Genomic DNA, 18,409 nt, shown 5'->3' with positions numbered 1-18,409 from the left:
AAATAATGAAAGCAATAATTGTACATAAAAACGCTAATTTTATAATTTTTATAACTAATAATTGGCGCTTTACTATCCGCTATATAAAATGCGTATAGAGAATTGAAATATCTTCGTAATAAGATCCACGCATGTATAATAGATTTATATTTGCCGCCTAAAACGAGAGTTCTGAGAAGATTTGATGCATGTTTTCGATTTTGTTCTATATTTGAAATATTTATAAATCCTTAAATTAGCTATATATATATATTATTTCAATATAACTTTTAACATATATAACAATATTTAATGCAAATTTTTGTGTATATAGAATATAGAGCATAACATTGAACGTAATATAACGAAATAAAACTGCAATGTATTTTATTCGCGGAGAATCTCTTAATACGAAATGTATTCAGAAGTGTATTCCCCTCTCGTTTACGCGGCGTTCGTTCAAATTCGGGACGTTGGAAGATCATTGAGGAGAATCTTTTACCGCGCCAAGTCTTAGCGAGGTTTCGGGAGTCGCGCCGCTCATCGCTTCTACGGGAGGGAACAAGTGGCCGTGATTAGAAGGAAAAAGCGACGAGGGAAAGAGAGAAATAAACTCGAGACGGTGACGCGTTGACGTCGTCACCCGGCAGAGAGAGGGACGGTACAACACGCTGACGCGGGGCGGAAGTACAGGGAGCGATAGACGGCGACTCCGTACGTTGCAAATGGCAGACGGTGCGTGTGATATACCCTGATAAAAAACCGCCACACGATCTGTGCCGCGTGCCGTCGCGATTGGTCTCTCCGTCCAGCGAGCAAGTGGATTTCAGCCGCCCTCGTAGTCGCCCGAGGCATCGCAGCGTAGGTCACGTCAACCAGGTGGTCCCCCTCCGATTCGCAGGGAGGTAGCGGCCGGCGAGAGCGGGCGGGCGAAATTGCCTTTCGGGAGATTGGACGTGGACTTGGGATCGGGACGACTCAGACGGGAAGGCGGACGATGGCGAGGCTGGTGAACGTTTGGCGGAATAATGTTCCGATGGAGCTGGCAAGCAAGCAAATGCCGTTGATCATCGACGAGAAACTGACGGTGAGCGAGGGAGCGCGCGCATGCACGGTGCCCGTGTCCGCGCCCGCGTGCACGCTTACATACCGATTTCGTTGATCATCGACCGGCGCGACTCCCGGAGCACGACGGCGACGTCGCTTTACGTAACGAAGTGTACCCCACGTCCGCGCTCCGCCTTAGGGTGCTCCAACCTAAAACTGTACAACCAGCCTAGAGGGGTGGGGGAGAAAAAAAAATAGAAACGAAAATACTAGAGGATCGTGAATATCGTGATTTTAGAGCTCGTCGAGTCGTCTGTCACGATCAATCGGCGATCGTGCGTTGTTAGTACGTCAGGCGGACACAATTGCGTTAAATGAAGATAACCTGACGATTTATTCTTATACTCGTGTCATAACCACAATTCCAGGAGAAGGAATAACGCCTGTCATTGGGGATAGTCTTTTACATAAAAAAAAAAAATACGCTCGCGTTATAAGGCCTTTTTTTTATAGTTGAACTAATGGGTATACTTTTTGTACTAAGCTTTGTGTCCACATCTTGCGATATCAGAAATTGCTTTTTGGGCAAAGAGAGAGAACTGATCAATCAATGTATGAGTTATTTGGTTAAATTGTTCAAATGTAATTTAAGGTGAGCCTTTTATGCATTAATGCCTTTTATGCATTAATGTCTTTTATGCATTAATTGATTACGAACAATCGATGAATTAAAAGACTTACCTTTCTTCTTCATTCGAGATCTCCGAGTTCAGAGCATTTGCTAGCATTGTGGATACAAAATCTTTAAGTAGTGTTATTACAGACCATTATCATTACAATTTGAATGTTCTTAGCTGGAGCATCAAACACGAATCTTTTAAATTACCATCAAGCTGATTTATCATTTGATATTGCCATAAGTAAATTTACCATAAGATTTATTTGTTAATGTGTTTTCTTTCAGATGATTATGGATATAAGTGGTTTGGGTGCCATCTGTGATAATCCCTTGATCAGTGGTAAACAATTGGAAGAGTTTATGAAGAAATTTACTGTTCTTACAATAGAAGAAATCAAAGCGTCTCTTGAAGTTACTTGCAAAAAAATAATTGACATTTTGAATGAAGCAGAACCATGTGTCGGTTGCCGAAGAAGGTGATCATTTATTAGAATAATTGGAAATCACTTTTAATTAGCATATATTGCTGTTATTGTGCCAATAACTGATATTAAAATATTCTGCATTCAGTGTTGAAAGATTGTTCTACGAGCTGATGAAGTCTGGACATCCTGCGTTAGATCCACTGGTTATCACCCGCAATGGCTTGCTTTCTGTAAAAGATGATGTTTTGAAATCGCCTCAACAACTCTGTACTCTGTTACATGGACATAGGTATATAGATGATCGCGAGAATATTATCCCACATGTGCAAGAGTTTTATTATTACATCTCTGCAGCACTAGGTTAAATAATTTAATGGAAAAACAACAAAGAAATAGAAAATCTCGACGATGCGTATTGCACACTTTGGAGATTCAGCGATTGCCGCCGATATGGAACTCTTGGAGGGAAGTGTGGGATTGCATGGAGGAACCATGCAAGGAGGAATTAACTTTAATAGAGACAAATGCACTTGATGAAGCTTTAGATACTTATTTACGTAAACATAGGTATGTAGTTACACATAGATTATTCTGTAACTCTCTTCTATAATTTGATTGTGATTATCAGATTTTGTGCGGAGTGTCGTAACAAGGTGCTATTGGCGTCGTCTCTTCTGACACGCGAACCTGATCCTACAAAAGAAAAAGGCTACGTAGCGGTTTTATATAAAGAAATTAGGCGTTGCGAAAAACATGTTCATTTACCACACCATACGGAATATATGACTACTCTCCTTGGTCGCGCGCAGCCGTGGGCGCTTATGGGAAGGTACTGATTTCCAAGAATACATTCTCTAATATCTTGGAAGGAATAATGAGGACGTTTTCGAATTTCAGGGAGCGCCACGCGAAAACGCTGGAAATTGCTCAAGAAGAAGTACTTACGTGCTTAGGTATATGCATCGCGGAACGATTGCACAGAATACATCGACGAATGAAGGAGGAGGAGACTGTTTGTAAAGTATTGGCTGCTGTTGCTGTGGACGCATTGTCTAGAAATTTCAGGGTAATAAACATTTTATATCATAATATGCCCCGTTTAATAATATTAGAAACATCTATATTTACGCAAAAAAAGGGATCATTCTGCAATAGAAGTATTTCGTGTTTTGTTTAGTCGGCGATCGAGGCAAAACAAGGTATCTCTCAGTTGGAATTATTATACAAAGAATTTACGAGGGAAGAAATAGCGAAACAGAATAAGCGTGAAAAATTACGTCTTAAACGCAAGAAGAAGAAAGGACGTCGTAATGAAGCTGAAGAAAAGGAAAACTCCTGTGATGTATGTTGGAACTTGCAAGATATTTCTTAAACAAAATTTTTTTTTTTAATTTCTTACCGAAAATATTTATATAAATAAAGTTAACACGTTTGTCTGCACATGATTAAGCTGTATCTTTTATTATAGTGTTCAAATGAGAGGCAAAGTGAATCCCCTTGTACCTGTGTGAAATCAAAACCAATGACAAACAACTGGCATAAGGTATGGTAGTCGCTTAGTGTTATATATGTGCCTCTATATACTATTAGCTCTTTACCTTTTTGATCGTAGTTACAGGTCCTAGATCCAAAAAATAAAGGTTCGCCGACATGTAAATGTTCAGATTGTTTAAAAAAACTAAAAACGCATAATATATCACAAAATAAGACGGAACCATCATTTCCTGTAAAGAAGGGTTTGCAAAAAGTTAAAAAAGACATCTCCGGAACAAAGAAGAAACTTAATACAAGTCAATCGAAGAAAAATAGTACGCCTTGTAAACAATTATCTCAGGAGGATTCATCTGATATTTGCGACTCGTGTAAAGTAACTATAATTGTCAATTTTATAGCTGTCGTGTTTGTCAAATTTTTGAAAATAAAACGCTTAATGTTTTTTTCGCTCCAAGGAGGGTGAAAAAGCTGATGAGGGTCAATGGCATTATGACGACAATTGCAAAGACTCTGTAACTAGCGAGTTACCAGACGCTTGGATAACAGAAACGAAATACGCTATGTGGATAGAGATGCAAAATCGTTTCGAAATACCTGGGAGAAAAATCCATTCCTCAAGCGAGCGATCGTCTCAAGATTGCGGATATTCTTCTGAACACAATATCAGCAGTTCTTCTCTTCCTAGCACACCGGAGGGTTCTGAAGTAGCCTGTAACGACGAATGGTGTGATCATGAAAGGGCTTGTCATGATAAACTTAATCATTCCAGTTCTAGCATCTCTTTATTGGAAGAGGGTGGTCCGACACTTACTCAAATGTTAAAGGTAAATTTTTAATATGACACTCCAAATATTTAAGGCTTGTTGTTTTCTTTAGAAAAAAGTTTAAATTCGACGTGGCAAAATTGTTTGATCCTCAGGAGTCCTGTTTTTCTGACGATGACGAGAAGGAAAGTTATATTCCAGTGGAGGAAGTATTAGAATTCAAGTCGAGGGTACGTCAACTCACGGAGAAGCGGTTGGAACTCCGGCAAACACTTAGAGAACGTTTCGACAAGTTGTGCAGCCATCAGAAATCATTTATCATTCTTCAGTAAGAATTCCTACTAGCTATGGTAATATACCATTCGTTTTCTTTTTTTACTTTGATTTACTGTCAGTAGTGAGATACAAATACAATAGATGTATTTTGAAGAAACTGTTATCATTTGAAGTCGACCTTTTAAATAAAATGCTGAATATGTATATGTAAAAAGGCCAAAAAACATACAATAATACTGTTTATCTCTTTGAGAGTGAAAAAACTATCAGATAAATAAAAAAATACCGAGGGATTAAGTAGTTTCATACACGATAGTGAAAAAATGTCGACTTTGAGAAAAGTGCAGAATACACAACGCAAATCGTGGTACTATAAAAATAATATACGGAGTAATTTAAATATTACTGTATTTCTTGAAATTGATTGTATAAAACTAAGCAATTTAAGTGAACAAATAGATATCTTGAATGAATATGCCTTGGCCGTGAAAATATGGCAAATACGATTCCGCGGTAAATGCACATTGTTAAAAACAGGTTTTTCAGTGATCTTCGAAAAGTATTGTATTTTCTTGAAAGTTTTTGTTTTCAAGATTGTTTATCGCGGCGATATGACTACGATGGATTCGTATCGATGTTATAACAAGCAGAGATGCGGATATGTAATATTGTCGGAATTTTAAAATTAAAATCAATGTTGCATTCCATTATAATATATATACATATATTTTATTATTCCGATGTATATCCTCTCTGTGTAACTTTCATTACACATGCACTGTAAAAATATTCTATAAAAAGAAATATTGTCGTATCATACATATATATTGTATGTTGCATAAAAGTTATTAAAAATATTTAAGCCGTCATCCATTGGTAATCAATTCTATAAAATTTGTCACCAAATTTACTTCTCTTTGATTTTGTTGTTTTTATACATATGTACATGTCAGAGTGTATTTACAGGAACAATGTCTCCTTTTCTATCAATTGAAAATATTAAAAGGTCCATTGTTTATCTGTTTTCTAAAATCATATACAATGTTTATCCTTGAATATTTTCTTCACTTCAGTTAAGGCATTTCAAGGAATGACTAGTAATTAATTCTGCCAGCATTACTTTTGTTGTAATTTCAAACTTAATTAATTGCCATTTTCGCTTTTTTAAGGAGACACATACTTAATTTTTTCTATTGATATAATATTAAAGTAAGATCCTTTCATCTTCTGAAATAACTTTTCTCTAAAGTTCATTATTGAAATCCTTTTGCAAGCATTTCAAAGAATGATTACAATACTCTCTCTCCAGAAGACAGAATATATGACAGAATATTATATGAAACTTTTCTCTTAATCAGAGACGTATTCGGTGAAACACAAGCACGCGTTTGTTCCACCGAATCCAAATGCGTTTTTCAGGGCTGTTCGACGCGATGTCGCGTTCCACTTCACTTTTGTATGCGGTGCAAATTTCAAACGTGTTTCCATATCCAAGTTGTGCAGGTTCAACGTAGGTGGTATGACACCCTCCTTGATCGCCAGGATCGTAAAGACGGCCTCTAGGTTACCAGCGGCACCCAGCAGATGACCGTGCGCCGCCTTTGTGCTTGTTACCGTCACGTTCTTGCTGTGTTCGCCCATCAACGACTCGATCGCCTTCACCTCGATCGTATCGCCCAGTGGCGTGGACGTGGCGTGCGCGTTCACATGCGTCACTTCCGAGGTCTCGATACCGGCATCCTTCAATGTCCGGTCCATCGCCAGCAACGCACCGGCACCGTCCTCGCTAGGTGCCGTTATGTGCGACGCGTCGCCAGATAGACCGTAGCCCAGTACCTCCGCGTAAATGGGCACGTTCCGTGCAAGGGCGTGGTTCAACTCCTCCAAGACTAGTATTGCGGCGCCTTCGCCCATCACAAAACCATCGCGATCACGGTCGAAAGGCCGCGACGCTTCCCGTGGCATGTCGTTCTTCGATGTGCTCAGCGCACGTAACCGACAGAACGCGGCTATGGCTAATGGACTGATACATGCCTCCGCTCCGCCACATACCATCACACTCGTCTCGCCACCGCGAATGAAGCGGAATGCATCGCCTGGAAGATAAGATTTATTATAATTGTTTCATGGATGAGAAAAATATTCAGAGAATCAGAGAGTTCATCGCTTTCATTGATCAATTACCGATAGAATGTGCGCCCGTCGCGCACGCGGTCGACACTGCATGATTGGGCCCACGAAAGCCATACTTGATGCTGATTTGACCAGCTGCCATATTTGGTAATATTCTTGGCACAAAAAATGGACTGACTTTGCTATATCCCTTTTTCAGAGCTTCATATGTCATGCACACATCCACTAAGTCTATCATGCCGATTCCCACTGAAACGCCGGTGTCGCGCTTATCAGCCTCATCAGTCGGTTTCCATCTCGCGTCCGTGAGTGCCTCCTCTGAGGCTATCAGCGCATACGCTGTGGCAGGACACATTGTGCGTAGCTCACTCTTCGTAAAGTAGGAATCAATGTTGAGCTCGTAAGCAGAATTTCCTTTCGGCACCAATGCAGCTAGCAAATACAAATCGATCGTTACATAATTATTGTATGTAATAAAATCGGAGGTAATGGCATGCAATTATAATATCAGGTATTTGGAGTCAATGAGTCCTGCATAATGATGATATAACTTTTTTCCAAGGATGGAAATGTGAAAAGTTTTTCTATTAATTTCAACGATAAAGATTCATTTTTTTACATTTTTGCCCTATGGAAAAAGTTACATGACCGCTATCCTGTTTACATGCAGAACGCATATATAAATTTTGACAATCCGTCGTATATATGTTTGTGTCGATAATACTCTGAAATTGCTCACCTACTTTACACGGTAGTTTATCGTAGTCCGGTTCAGAAAGTCGCGTGATTCCGCACTTGGAATCGATGAGAGCCTTCCAAGCGTTTCGCGTTCCGACTCCCAAGGGGCAAACGGTCCCTATCCCGGTTACGACGACACGCCGCTTGGACCTCGCGGCAGTCGTCAACGACCGGCTAACGTGCAGAAATGGAATGGACATTTCCGCGGTTTTCGAGAGAAATCTCGCACTGACGTTTTTGTCAATAATTAACACGAGCTATGTCTCGTTAATTAATCGAGTCCGTCATGATCGTCAAAATAAAAAGACATTTGCAAGGCACATTGCGTGATAACACATGAAACCTTCAGGTTATGTTATAGTTGATTACGATCATATGGGTTACTATCGCACTGCCATCTGCCATCAATTGCTACGCACTGTCTCGTCGCCAGTGTTGCCAATTCGTTGAGAGCTTTTCCTATCGGAACACGTCTGAAATCCTACGCGCAAATTTCAAATCCTACTAGATTTTAATTTATCTATAAAAACGTTTTCTAATTAAATAAATAAAAAAAAATATATATACATGGTAATCTTTCTATGTCAACATTAGACTATGAAACCACAAGACATTTTAATACTAAGTTAACGAGTTCTTGGAATGGATGCATCCCGATATGCTTCTACTTCTGCCCCAAAAAAATTGTATCTTTAATTTTTTGCCATTGAACATGTAAAGCGTCGTCTACAATACAGTCGTTACGATGTTACGACGTTGCGACGGACCAATCAAAGAAGAAAATATATCATTTTTTCTTCTATGATTGGTCCGTCGCAGAGTCGTAACATCGTAACGACTGTATTGTAGACGACGCTTAAGAGTTTTGACCATTGAAAATTTATTTTTTTCTATATCATCTTGTGATTCAATCATTAGTTGTGCAAGAGGTATCACAGATGGCTTTATACGCTCCGAGAAGCAGCACTCGTAACGTAGCGAATTATAATGAGTGCTGCTTCTCGGGCTGGTGGTGTAGCATTGTGTGGCTGTAAAAAAAAAGGTACAGTTCACCGATATGAATGGAGAGATAGCTAAATTCGCGGAAATCTGTCGCCCGCAAATACGCAGTCAACGGGCCGGTGACATGGCGACGGTGCAACGCATTTTGGGTAGCGCATTTAGATGAACATTGAGCTAAACGATGTGATTGTATAATAAATTTGAAATTAACAGCAGGATTAACTCAAAATCAAATAACGTAAAGCTTATCGCTCGTTGGAGACGTGTACATTTTTTTCCTGAAAAAAATTTTTTCTGGAAAGTGCATCCGTTACCGATCATAATACTTCGGAATTATTCGGAGCAAATTCGGCATTCCACATTGCGCTAATAGGAGACGCCACTGACAGCATTAGTGGAATGGAGTCAGTGGAGTGGCGGCCGGCGATATAGTGGACGTGCGCGGGTAATCGGTCCCGCGTCGATGGTCGTCGCGACGCGTTTTATCGTTGTAAGTACAGTCGCAGGAAGCTTGATTCCGACACACGTATGATAAGAGTGCGACAAGAAGTCGCCGCGATACGCCGTATTTCGCGAGAGATAGTTAAATTCGCGGAAATTTATCGTGCGCAAGTAAGCAGTCAACGGGCCGGCGACATGGCGACGGTGCAACGCATTTTGGGTACCGCATTTAGATCAACATTAAGCCCAACGATATAATCGTATAATAAATTTGAAGCGGACAGCAGGATTAACGTAAATGAAATAACGAAAAGTCTATCGCTCGTTGGAGACGTATACATTTTTTCCTGAAAAGTGCATATGCGTTACTGATCATAACATTTCGGAATTATTCGGAGCAAATTCTGCATTCCGCTAATAGGGGGCAGCACTGACAGCTTTAGTGGAGTAGAATCAGTGTTAGTGGAGTGGCGGCCGGCGGTGTAACGGCGATATGCGGCTAGTCGGTCCCGCGTCGACGGTCGTCGCGACGCGTTTCATCACTATAAGTACAGTCGCAGGTAGCTCGATTCCGTTATAGCAGTGTGTGATAGGAGTGCGACGAGGAGTCGCCGCGATACGCGTATTTCGCGAGAGATAGTTAAATTCGCGGAAATTTGTCGTGCGCAAGTACGCAGTCAACGGGCCAGCGACATAGCGACGGTGCAACGCATTTTGGGTACCGCATTTAGATCAACATTAAGCCAAACGATATAATCGTATAATAAATTTGAAGCGGACAGCAGGATTAACGTAAATGAAATAACGAAAAGCCTATCGCTCGTTGGAGACGTGTACATTTTTTTTTTTTTTTAATTCTTTCTGGAAAGTGCATACGTTACCGATCGTAACGCTTCGGAATTATTCGGAGCAAATTCGGCATTCCGCATTCCGCTAATAGGGGACGCCACTGACAGCACTTAGTGGAGTGAACTAGTGAAGTCAGTGGAGTGGCGGCCGGCGATATAGTGGACGTATGGCTAATTGGTCCCGCGTCGATGATCGTCGCGACGTGTTTCATCGTTGTAAGTACAGTCGCAGGAAGCTCGATTCTGACACACGTGTGATAGGAATGCGATAAGGAGTCGCCGCGATACGCGTATTTCGCGAGATATAGTTAAATTCGCGGAAAGTCGTGCGCAAGTAAGCAGTCAACGGGCCGGCGACATGGCGACGGTGCAACGCATTTTGGGTACCGCATTTAGATTAACATTAAGCCAAACGATATAATCGTATAATAAATTTGAAGCGGACAGCAGGATTAACGTAAATGAAATAACGAAAAGCCTATCGCTCGTTGGAGACGTATACATTTTTTCCTGAAAAGTGCATATGCGTTACTGATTATAACGCTTCGGAATTATTCGGAGCAAATTCCGCATTCCGCTCATAGGGGGCAGCACTGACAGCTTTAGTGGAGTAGAATCAGTGTTAGTGGAGTGGCGGCCGGAGGTGTAACGGCGATATGCGGCTAGTCGGTCCCGCGTCGACGGTCGTCGCGACGCGTTTCATCACTGTAAGTACAGTCGCAGGTAGCTCGATTCCGTTATAGCAGTGTGTGATAGGAGTGCGACGAGGAGTTGCCGCGATACGCGTATTTCGCGAGAGATAGTTAAATTCGTGGAAACCTATCGCGCGCAAGTACGCAGTTAACGGGCCGGCGACATGGCGGCGGCGTAACGGCTACTTACTACGCATTTCGGGTACGGCGGCCGGCCGGCACGGACCGAGCAGCGCGTGCTCCGATCTCGCCGTGTGTATCTCGGTACTTACAGTTCAAGTGTTAATGTGCAGTGTGAAGTGAAATGAGTGTTGTGTGACGATCGTTCTAAGACGTGTGTGTTGACTTTTCGCCGTGCGGCTGGCGACGCGAGTGAAGGTCGCCGCGGGAGGGGACCGTGTCCGCTTCGCAACGTTTCGTGCCATTCGTATGCCTGCCCCTTCGCATACCATCATCGATGTCGAGTGGATTCGCCTCGTACATCCGAGATTTTGTGTATAACAAGGCGTGCGTTTACTTTGGATGCTCACGTGCCGTAAGCATCATTTCATCCTCGTTTATAAATATTAAACAAAGACAAATAATGTTTACAAGCGTTGTGAGCGTGAAAGGGAACGCAGCCTATACAATGTGCAGTGAAACATTCGGACGAAACAGTGATCTACTCTCTATCTCTCTTTCTTTCCCCCTCCCTCTTGAGAGATGCATGAAATTGGCGAGCGAGCCTCTCTCGCTGCAACGTTCAGACCGTTCGTAAGTGTTCCCCTTTGCGTGACGTCATCATCGACGCGAGCGGAGTTTTCTGTGCGTACGAGTTTTCGTAACTGCAAAGTAAGATAAACATTTGTACGAGATCGCTCGGAGACGCGCGCGTTATTTTGATAATTAGTGCGCAGTCGTAATTGATATCTCGTGAGTGTTCGTGAGTGTTGTGCATTGACAGCCTTGACGGGATCTGAGAGGAGGCGGAGGCTCAGGAGGAGCATCGGGCAACGGCGGGACAACCCTGTGGGTAAGTATTTATACATTACTCGCACTGAGAAAAAAAATCGTCAACTATTAATAGCTCGGTAAAAATTATCGCGATTCTGGCATAATAAATCCCAGTCCACGTAAGAGCCGCCGCGTTTTCCAATTTTCTCTGGTTGATGGAATAGCGACGAACATACACGAACGTATGCGGTTTATTTTATTCTCATTAAATTATATTTCATTTTCGGTAAATTAGAGTTGTTTGCATAGTCCACTTTAGACGAACTCTAAAAGTGAAGTTTTGCGTCAGAATTTCCGAATTTAGAACAGTCTCCTTTGTAATTTCATGCGTAAGAAATATTTCGAAAATCAAAATATACATGCATGTATATAAAATGTATATTAAAATATGCGTGTAACGTAGTTTTTGCATTATTAATTACTGCGGACGCTATTATAATGTGAATTATATTTGTGTTTTACAGATTACGACGTTGAAAATTCCGCTGCTGCGCATCGTGTGTCGGTGAGTGACAAATTATATTTTAATCTAGTAATGAATCTCTATCAATATATTGATAGAGATCCATTGCTCCATTGATAGAGAGATCTATTTACCCTTTTTGCCGTGCGTTTATACCCGCAAGATTTTCAGAAAATTGGGAATATTATGAGATATTTTTTATTATAAAATTCACTATATAAAATAATATATAAAATAATTATATAAAATAATCTACATTTTTCACGTACTTACATTATAACTTTTGAGTTCAAATTAAATTAAATTTTTGAATTTATTATTTTACAAAATATTATTTTACGAAATAAAATGCAGTGAGAATATACGTCTATTAATCTGGCACAGTCATTTCCGCACAATCAAATGCGACTCAAAACAGGAATTACTTGCTATTTTTTGTTCCATTTACGATTTTTTAACAAAACGACTGGAACTAAAAAAATCGTAAATAGAGCAAAAAATTAGCGAAAAAATAGCAAATAATTTCTGTATGAGTCGCATTTGATTGTGCTAAAATGGCTGTACATACCAGCTTCAAATTATCTTTTTATGAAAAAAGGCCGGATGAATGGTCGCTTGCAAAATTTTTTTTGTTATAATTTTAATATGTTGCGGACGTTGATCTACGCAATCAATGGGTACTTTTCATTTAGTGATACAAGTCGACACAAGCATTGTTCTATCTTCGTTGCTCATTGAATATCAAAAAATAATGTTTGTGTCGGCTTGTATGTATCATTAAATGGAAAGCCCGATGCCTGCACATCCTGAAGGTAATGTCCATAATTTTGTGGTTTTCTTCCCTGCTAAATCAGGAATACAGTTAGACAAGGGTCGGTATTCATAGTCGATTTTTATTTCAAGATCGTCTTAACTAATATCTTAACATGCTAATACAGCTTTTTGAATAGTTAATGACATCTCAAAATGTTACTTAAAACGATCTTAAATATAAGAATCGACTATGAATATCGGCCAAAGACGAAATCAATCTTTCGATCGTCTTTATTCGATCTATATCATTCCTCGATTATCTACACTATTTTGAAGAACATTTTTAAAGAATATGTATACGTTGAAAAATTCGATATTTTTAGAAAACATTTTTGTAAAAATATATTTTTTTTAGTAATTCATAATCTTGAAATTTATAGCATAATCCTCTTAAGAGAATCGCAAATTCACATTACTTACGGATTTCGTAAACATTCATTACGTAGAATATCTATATTTTAATATCTACATTTTATAGACTGTATGAGGTATCCTAAAATAAAATCAAAGCTGATGTCCGTGGTTCCTCTCTGATAAATAAAACAACAAACGCTCTGCTTTACGCTCTACTAACGACACTTTGATATTTTGCAAAATGTTTTATTCTAAATTTAAGAGATAAAAACGGAGTTAAATGTTTTTTTTTTTTTTTAATCAAAAATGCATTTAATTTTTCAAATTGTTGACACTCTTTAGCCATTATATGTTATTTTAACCTCGAAGCGCTGAAAATAAAAGAACTGGTGTGGGATGACTGGATGGGCGTTGAAAATGGTTTTATTATCGAGAATAAACGGTACAACAAAATGATATATGCAGAGAATACGATTAAAAACTTTATTTTGGTTTGCTTTGTAATTGGGAAAAATATATATTTATACATATATATAATATATATATATATTTATATGTGTATGTACCTGTAGGAACTTTGGGCTACAGATTATGTCAGGGACAATCATCGTCTGGGGTAACATATTAATTTAAAAAAATGTAAAACATGCGAATATGTCACCAACGAAATAAAAAAAACATCTTACAGCTATACTAACACTAACGTTTTTTTATCAAATTTAAATGTACATACGCATTGGTAACAAATATAAATTGTTGCATGTGCGATACATGCATCTCATTACACGCAGGCCTGAATCGAGCTCACACGTCTGCGTTTTTTTTTTGCGCGAAAATCGTGTAAATCACGAAGGATAAGAAAATAACTGGACAGAGTTTAAAGTAAATTTCTGGAAAAATTGACAGGATATTTCTGAAATTACACGCAGCAAAAAAGAGCGTGAAAGAAAGAATAATATGTCGGGCGTTTCACTTTTGTGATATCCCATATAATGCGATAAAACGAAGCTTTTAGTCACATTATCAGTCATCTGAATAAAATTATGTTTAAAATATCTTATATTTTCATACTCAACTTATCGAATTGATGTTATTACAATGTATTTTTTTAATACATTACATTCGTGTATATTTGGTGCTCTGAAATTTGCGACTCAAAATACTATAGTAAGAAAGTTTTCGAAAAATTAAATAAAATAATTATTTGTAAATTATTTCAAACATTAAATTTTGAGATATAATGGCTAAAAGTTAGTCAATCAGAGATTACATTTAGATAATTGTCTTGCCTCACTATTACCGCTCAAGTGACTATTTGAAATAAATACTTGTCAAATAATTATTTTACGTAATTATTTTCTTTTTTGCTATAGAATTTTTTTGCTATAGTATTTAGAGTAGCAAATTTTGGGACACTTATGTATAATAAGATAAAAGGATTTATATACATATGTATATATACATAAAAGAAAAATACACGCGAAATATGGAAATATGTACTAGAGAGAGAGGTATTTAATAATTAATAAGTAGTACTTATTAATAATGGTTTTCTAACTAAATGCTCTGTCCAGTGATTTCTTATGCCTAAAATGTAAAATGAAAGAGAAAATAATGCATAAAAAAATTCTCAAGTTATTTCTCTAACTTGAGCGTCCGTGTTAAGGTCAATTATGGAAAATGAATCTTACATATAGGGGCGGATTGAGTAAGCGAAAAATATCTAGCTATATAGATATATAACTTGAAATTGATTAATCTATTACAGACAGTACTATAAAACTTGTCATATTAAATGGCAAGTTAATTTTCTTTTAAATTTGCTATAATAACGGAGTAAACATGTTATTATAACAAGATTACTCTTTTTATTATGACAAATATTTTACTGTTTAAATTAAAAATTTTTTATTTTTTACAAAATCTTTTGTAGATGAAAACAAAAAAAAAACACCTCGAAAGCTTTCAGCTAATGGCTCCAATCCGCCCCCGATCTTACGCATGGCACGCGATTAATCGACATTCTAAAATCCGTCGTTGAACTCTGGTAAATTGTATAAAATTATATACAGCATCGCGCATTATTTAGTATTATGCTCCACTTCCACAAAACACCTTGGAAATTACTTATTTCTTTTTCTGCTCGTTTTTCGAGCACTCGAAAACTTTCGACTAGTGTATGTAGTAAAGTCTAAAAAAAAAAGAATTATACATAACACACGAGGCTTGTTCAACCAATGGCATCGAATATCGAATATCTCGTTAATTTTCGTCATTGAAAGAAGACAATTTTTTTTTCATCTAAAGCTCGAGCAAAGCGCAAGAAATTTCACGAATTTCGTTCTGCAAAAAGCAGAACCATAGACATAGAAAAAATATACCAAATACATGATACATAAAAAAAAGACGAAAGACAGTTGCTGTAAAAGAGAGAAGAGACCATTAAATCAGAGAACGAGATACGGTAACTGTTTTCTTTTTTTTTTTTCTATCTTTATTATTGAAGTATTGGACACATTTGGTCTATTTTTGCTATGTCTATGAGCAGAACGTGGTAGCGTGGAACCTCCTTTGAGATGGGAGATCAGTAAATGCTTGTGGTAAATAGGATAATATCATCCATTTTCTTTGACAAGGATCTTTCCGATACTTTAACCATACGACACAACACACGCTTAATCCTTCTTTGATTCTCTCCGCATCTCATCTGTCGCTCAATATAAATCATACCCTTGTAGCTCTTTCCTTGACTAGATTCGTACTCAATTACGCTGATATCTCTCGCCTGATGCCATGGTATACACCGGGCGTGTAAGGACCTCGGGCGTTAAACGTTGCTCTTGCCTTTGCTATTTTCGGGCTCTGGCGGACAATGATCGGAGTGTGTTGCCCACGCAGCAAGCTGTCAATATTAATACAATCCTTTGTCATTAATAAGCATTAACGCAAATCACAAGTATGTAAAACTGATTTATCGTACGTAACTGTGCACTTGACATGACATGTACCTGACATGAACGACTACAATACCACTGATTTCCGCATCCAGCGCAAACGAATTGTGCAGGTCGAATTATGCATCCCTGACATTTTGGCGGAGCGTTTGGTGAAGGTGGACTGTCCTTTACCGCTTGTTTACTATCTCTTCCGACCACAGAATTCCCTTTCCTCTCTTCAATTACCGCTGTTTCCTCCTCTACATCCTCCTAAAAGTAAAAGGACCAGAGAGAAATAAAACATATGCAAGTAAAATTTATTAACAAATTGAAAAGGAAATTTACCACTTGAATTAAATCGTTGGAGTGAGATTGCGCAGAAGTGTTAACGACGGGGGTTATAGTTATCTCTGTGCGTGCCTGAAAAAAGTGTCTTGGGTTACTAAAAAAAAAAAAGGATAAATCTATTTCTCGTCTAATTGCTTATTTGATTAGAAATTTTTCAAACATGCATCTCCCAAAAACTTGTGTTACTTATTCCTATTTATTATATCAAATTATGCTGAATGCACATTCGAATAGCACAACAGTCACTAAAGAAAACTACTGGTATTTTATGCCAGCGCAAAAAATTGTAAAAGTAATTGCAAAAAATAAAAAGAAAGAACCTTAGAAGAAGACAGTAGATCATTTATAGAAACCAGATTAGAGCCTTGGTATGTCTGCAAAAGGTGCTGGGTTGTAGCATTTTGCTGCGACATAGACGCTGACGCCGCAGCTGCTGCCGCCGCAGCTGCCGGAGAACTCCTTTCTCTTTCAGGCGCGGTGAGTAATCTTGCTAAAGTGGGTGAAAAAGTCGTGGATCTCGGCGTTTGTGCTTTTGTTAGAATTCCATGGAGTAGTGAGCCAGTCGGCTGAGATGTGTTCTGAGACGTGGGAGTCACAGGATGAAGCGTTACATCTGGATAATTCTGTGGTTTGACCGCTTCACCACCTAAACACAATGTTGAAACATGGTTGTAAATTGATGATCAATTACCAATAATATTGTAAATAATTGCGAATTGGCTTTCCGGTATTTGCGATATAAACTCAATCGGTTTAAAAATCGAAAAAAAAAACCCGATACCTTGTTGACTTAGTTTAGCAAATTGCACTAGCATTTCTTTGTAGTTCATGGAATCGTTCGCGCTTGGGTTGCTCTTGCACGATTCTGTGCTAGACGGTCTAGAGTCAGCATTATGCCCAGTTTCGACCATGGCACCACCAGCACCGAGATTGATGTTTACGTTCGAATTTCTCATCCTTCGACCTCTACAATTGCAAATTATGCTTAATAATCTAATAAATAACGGAGTTGTCTGTCTTTATTAAAAACATAAATTATGATTTTACAATAAAAGATCGGTTGCAACATAAACACATATTGCATATTATTTTGTAGCAAAGTCTATATAGCGAAACTCAATTGTTAGTCTAAACACTTAAAATCTTATTTCTTTTTATCTGAAATTGTATTTGCTATAAAAATATCTTTCGATCGTTTAAAAAAGTGAAATAAATAACATCGCGGAATTGATTCCAGTGTAATGAATTACGTTTAAATTGGGTTTCTCGGTTATTATCGAAATTGTATCGCGCTAATTTAACGTAAATTTTTATTCTTCAAATATTTATCGAAACTATATCATTGAATCGTTTTTTTAAATATAAATTTTAAGAAATAACATTTTTATACTTTTTGAGAAAGTCGTACTCTTTCTCTCTCGTTCTTTTTTCCAGTCTTTCAATTGTATTATAATTAATTACCTTCTTGGTACGGTTTCTGGATGCTTGAGCCTATGATCGGCGATAATAGCTCGAACATCCACTATCGCACCTTGACGGCCTTCTCCAATCTGCCGACTTTCCGGACTTGATGCCTCGTTCTGTTTACGACTGCTCTCGCCATTGGTCTTCGGAGGAGTCGCGGGTTGCTGCGAGCTAGCTCTCGTAGTTTTCTCTTTCTTTAAACTCGACAAGTCCAAAGATTTCTCATTTGGATCCTCCTTAATTCCCAAGGCTCTCTCCTTTGATACGGTGTTACCGTTGTTCTCCCATTCGGTCAAACCCAGAGACGATCTAGCGGGCGGCAAAGTCTCCGGCAATTGACCGTCGTTTTCCATGTAGGCTGTCGTTTGTATCTTTCTTTCTAGCCTCAGGTATGCCTCTTCCTTGAGTTTTCTCTTCCTCAGAATTTCGTTCCATTCCATTTCTTTGGCATGTGCTAAGTTTTCTAGAGCCTGCAGATAGAAATCAATGAAATGCGTTACGTTTAAAAGAAATTAGTTTC

At 38.5% G+C, this 18,409-nt stretch overlaps 3 protein-coding genes across 12 annotated transcripts in view; 1 reads left to right on the top strand and 2 right to left on the bottom strand.

Moving 5' to 3' along the window:
- Positions 1-630: 630 nt before the first annotated feature.
- LOC105193993 (gametogenetin-binding protein 2-like) lies at positions 631-5,483 on the top strand. Of its 3 annotated transcripts, none has more exons than XM_011158694.3 (11): positions 631-1,066; positions 1,991-2,181; positions 2,276-2,419; positions 2,485-2,697; positions 2,759-2,959; positions 3,028-3,196; positions 3,308-3,472; positions 3,599-3,673; positions 3,749-3,997; positions 4,080-4,448; positions 4,544-5,483. In XM_011158694.3, the coding sequence occupies exons 1-11, from the start codon at positions 977-979 to the stop codon at positions 4,718-4,720; spliced, it is 2,043 nt and encodes a 680-aa protein (XP_011156996.1). In that variant the 5' UTR covers positions 631-976; the 3' UTR covers positions 4,721-5,483. The 3 variants fall into 3 exon arrangements, with proteins under 3 accessions (XP_011156996.1, XP_011156989.1, XP_025991871.1); XM_011158687.3 differs by having other exon boundaries at positions 633-1,066; positions 3,743-3,997; XM_026136086.2 differs by lacking the exon at positions 631-1,066 and adding an exon at positions 1,130-1,678 and having other exon boundaries at positions 3,743-3,997.
- Positions 5,372-7,934, bottom strand: LOC105193981 (3-oxoacyl-[acyl-carrier-protein] synthase, mitochondrial). 2 transcript variants are annotated; one of them, XM_011158677.3, is made up of 3 exons: positions 7,537-7,934; positions 6,849-7,229; positions 5,372-6,760 (listed from the first exon to the last, which is right to left on the bottom strand). In XM_011158677.3, exons 1-3 carry the CDS (start codon positions 7,733-7,735, stop codon positions 6,015-6,017), a joined length of 1,326 nt encoding a protein of 441 aa, XP_011156979.1. In that variant the 5' UTR covers positions 7,736-7,934; the 3' UTR covers positions 5,372-6,014. The 2 variants fall into 2 exon arrangements, with proteins under 2 accessions (XP_011156979.1, XP_025991872.1); XM_026136087.2 differs by having other exon boundaries at positions 7,541-7,762.
- A 5,665-nt stretch (positions 7,935-13,599) lies between these two features.
- Positions 13,600-18,409, bottom strand: part of LOC105193970 — a 45,587-nt gene continuing 40,777 nt past the window's right edge. For 6 of the 7 annotated variants that reach the window (XM_026136081.2, XM_026136079.2, XM_026136080.2 and 3 more), the window contains 6 exons: positions 17,887-18,359; positions 17,207-17,391; positions 16,746-17,071; positions 16,423-16,497; positions 16,127-16,347; positions 13,600-16,043 (listed from right to left, as the gene is read on the bottom strand). In XM_026136081.2, coding sequence (XP_025991866.1) covers positions 15,908-16,043; positions 16,127-16,347; positions 16,423-16,497; positions 16,746-17,071; positions 17,207-17,391; positions 17,887-18,359 — 1,416 coding nt within the window. In that variant the 3' untranslated portion in view covers positions 13,600-15,907. The remainder of the gene's footprint in view (positions 16,044-16,126; positions 16,348-16,422; positions 16,498-16,745; positions 17,072-17,206; positions 17,392-17,886; positions 18,360-18,409) is intronic. The other variant, XM_026136082.2, reaches the window with a different exon arrangement.

Source organism: Solenopsis invicta, chromosome 12 (assembly GCF_016802725.1).
Source record: "Solenopsis invicta isolate M01_SB chromosome 12, UNIL_Sinv_3.0, whole genome shotgun sequence".
In the NCBI taxonomy this organism is placed as follows: domain Eukaryota; kingdom Metazoa; phylum Arthropoda; class Insecta; order Hymenoptera; family Formicidae; genus Solenopsis; species Solenopsis invicta.
Note: the sequence above shows the minus strand (reverse complement) of the source record. Positions and strands in the feature narration are given on the sequence as shown.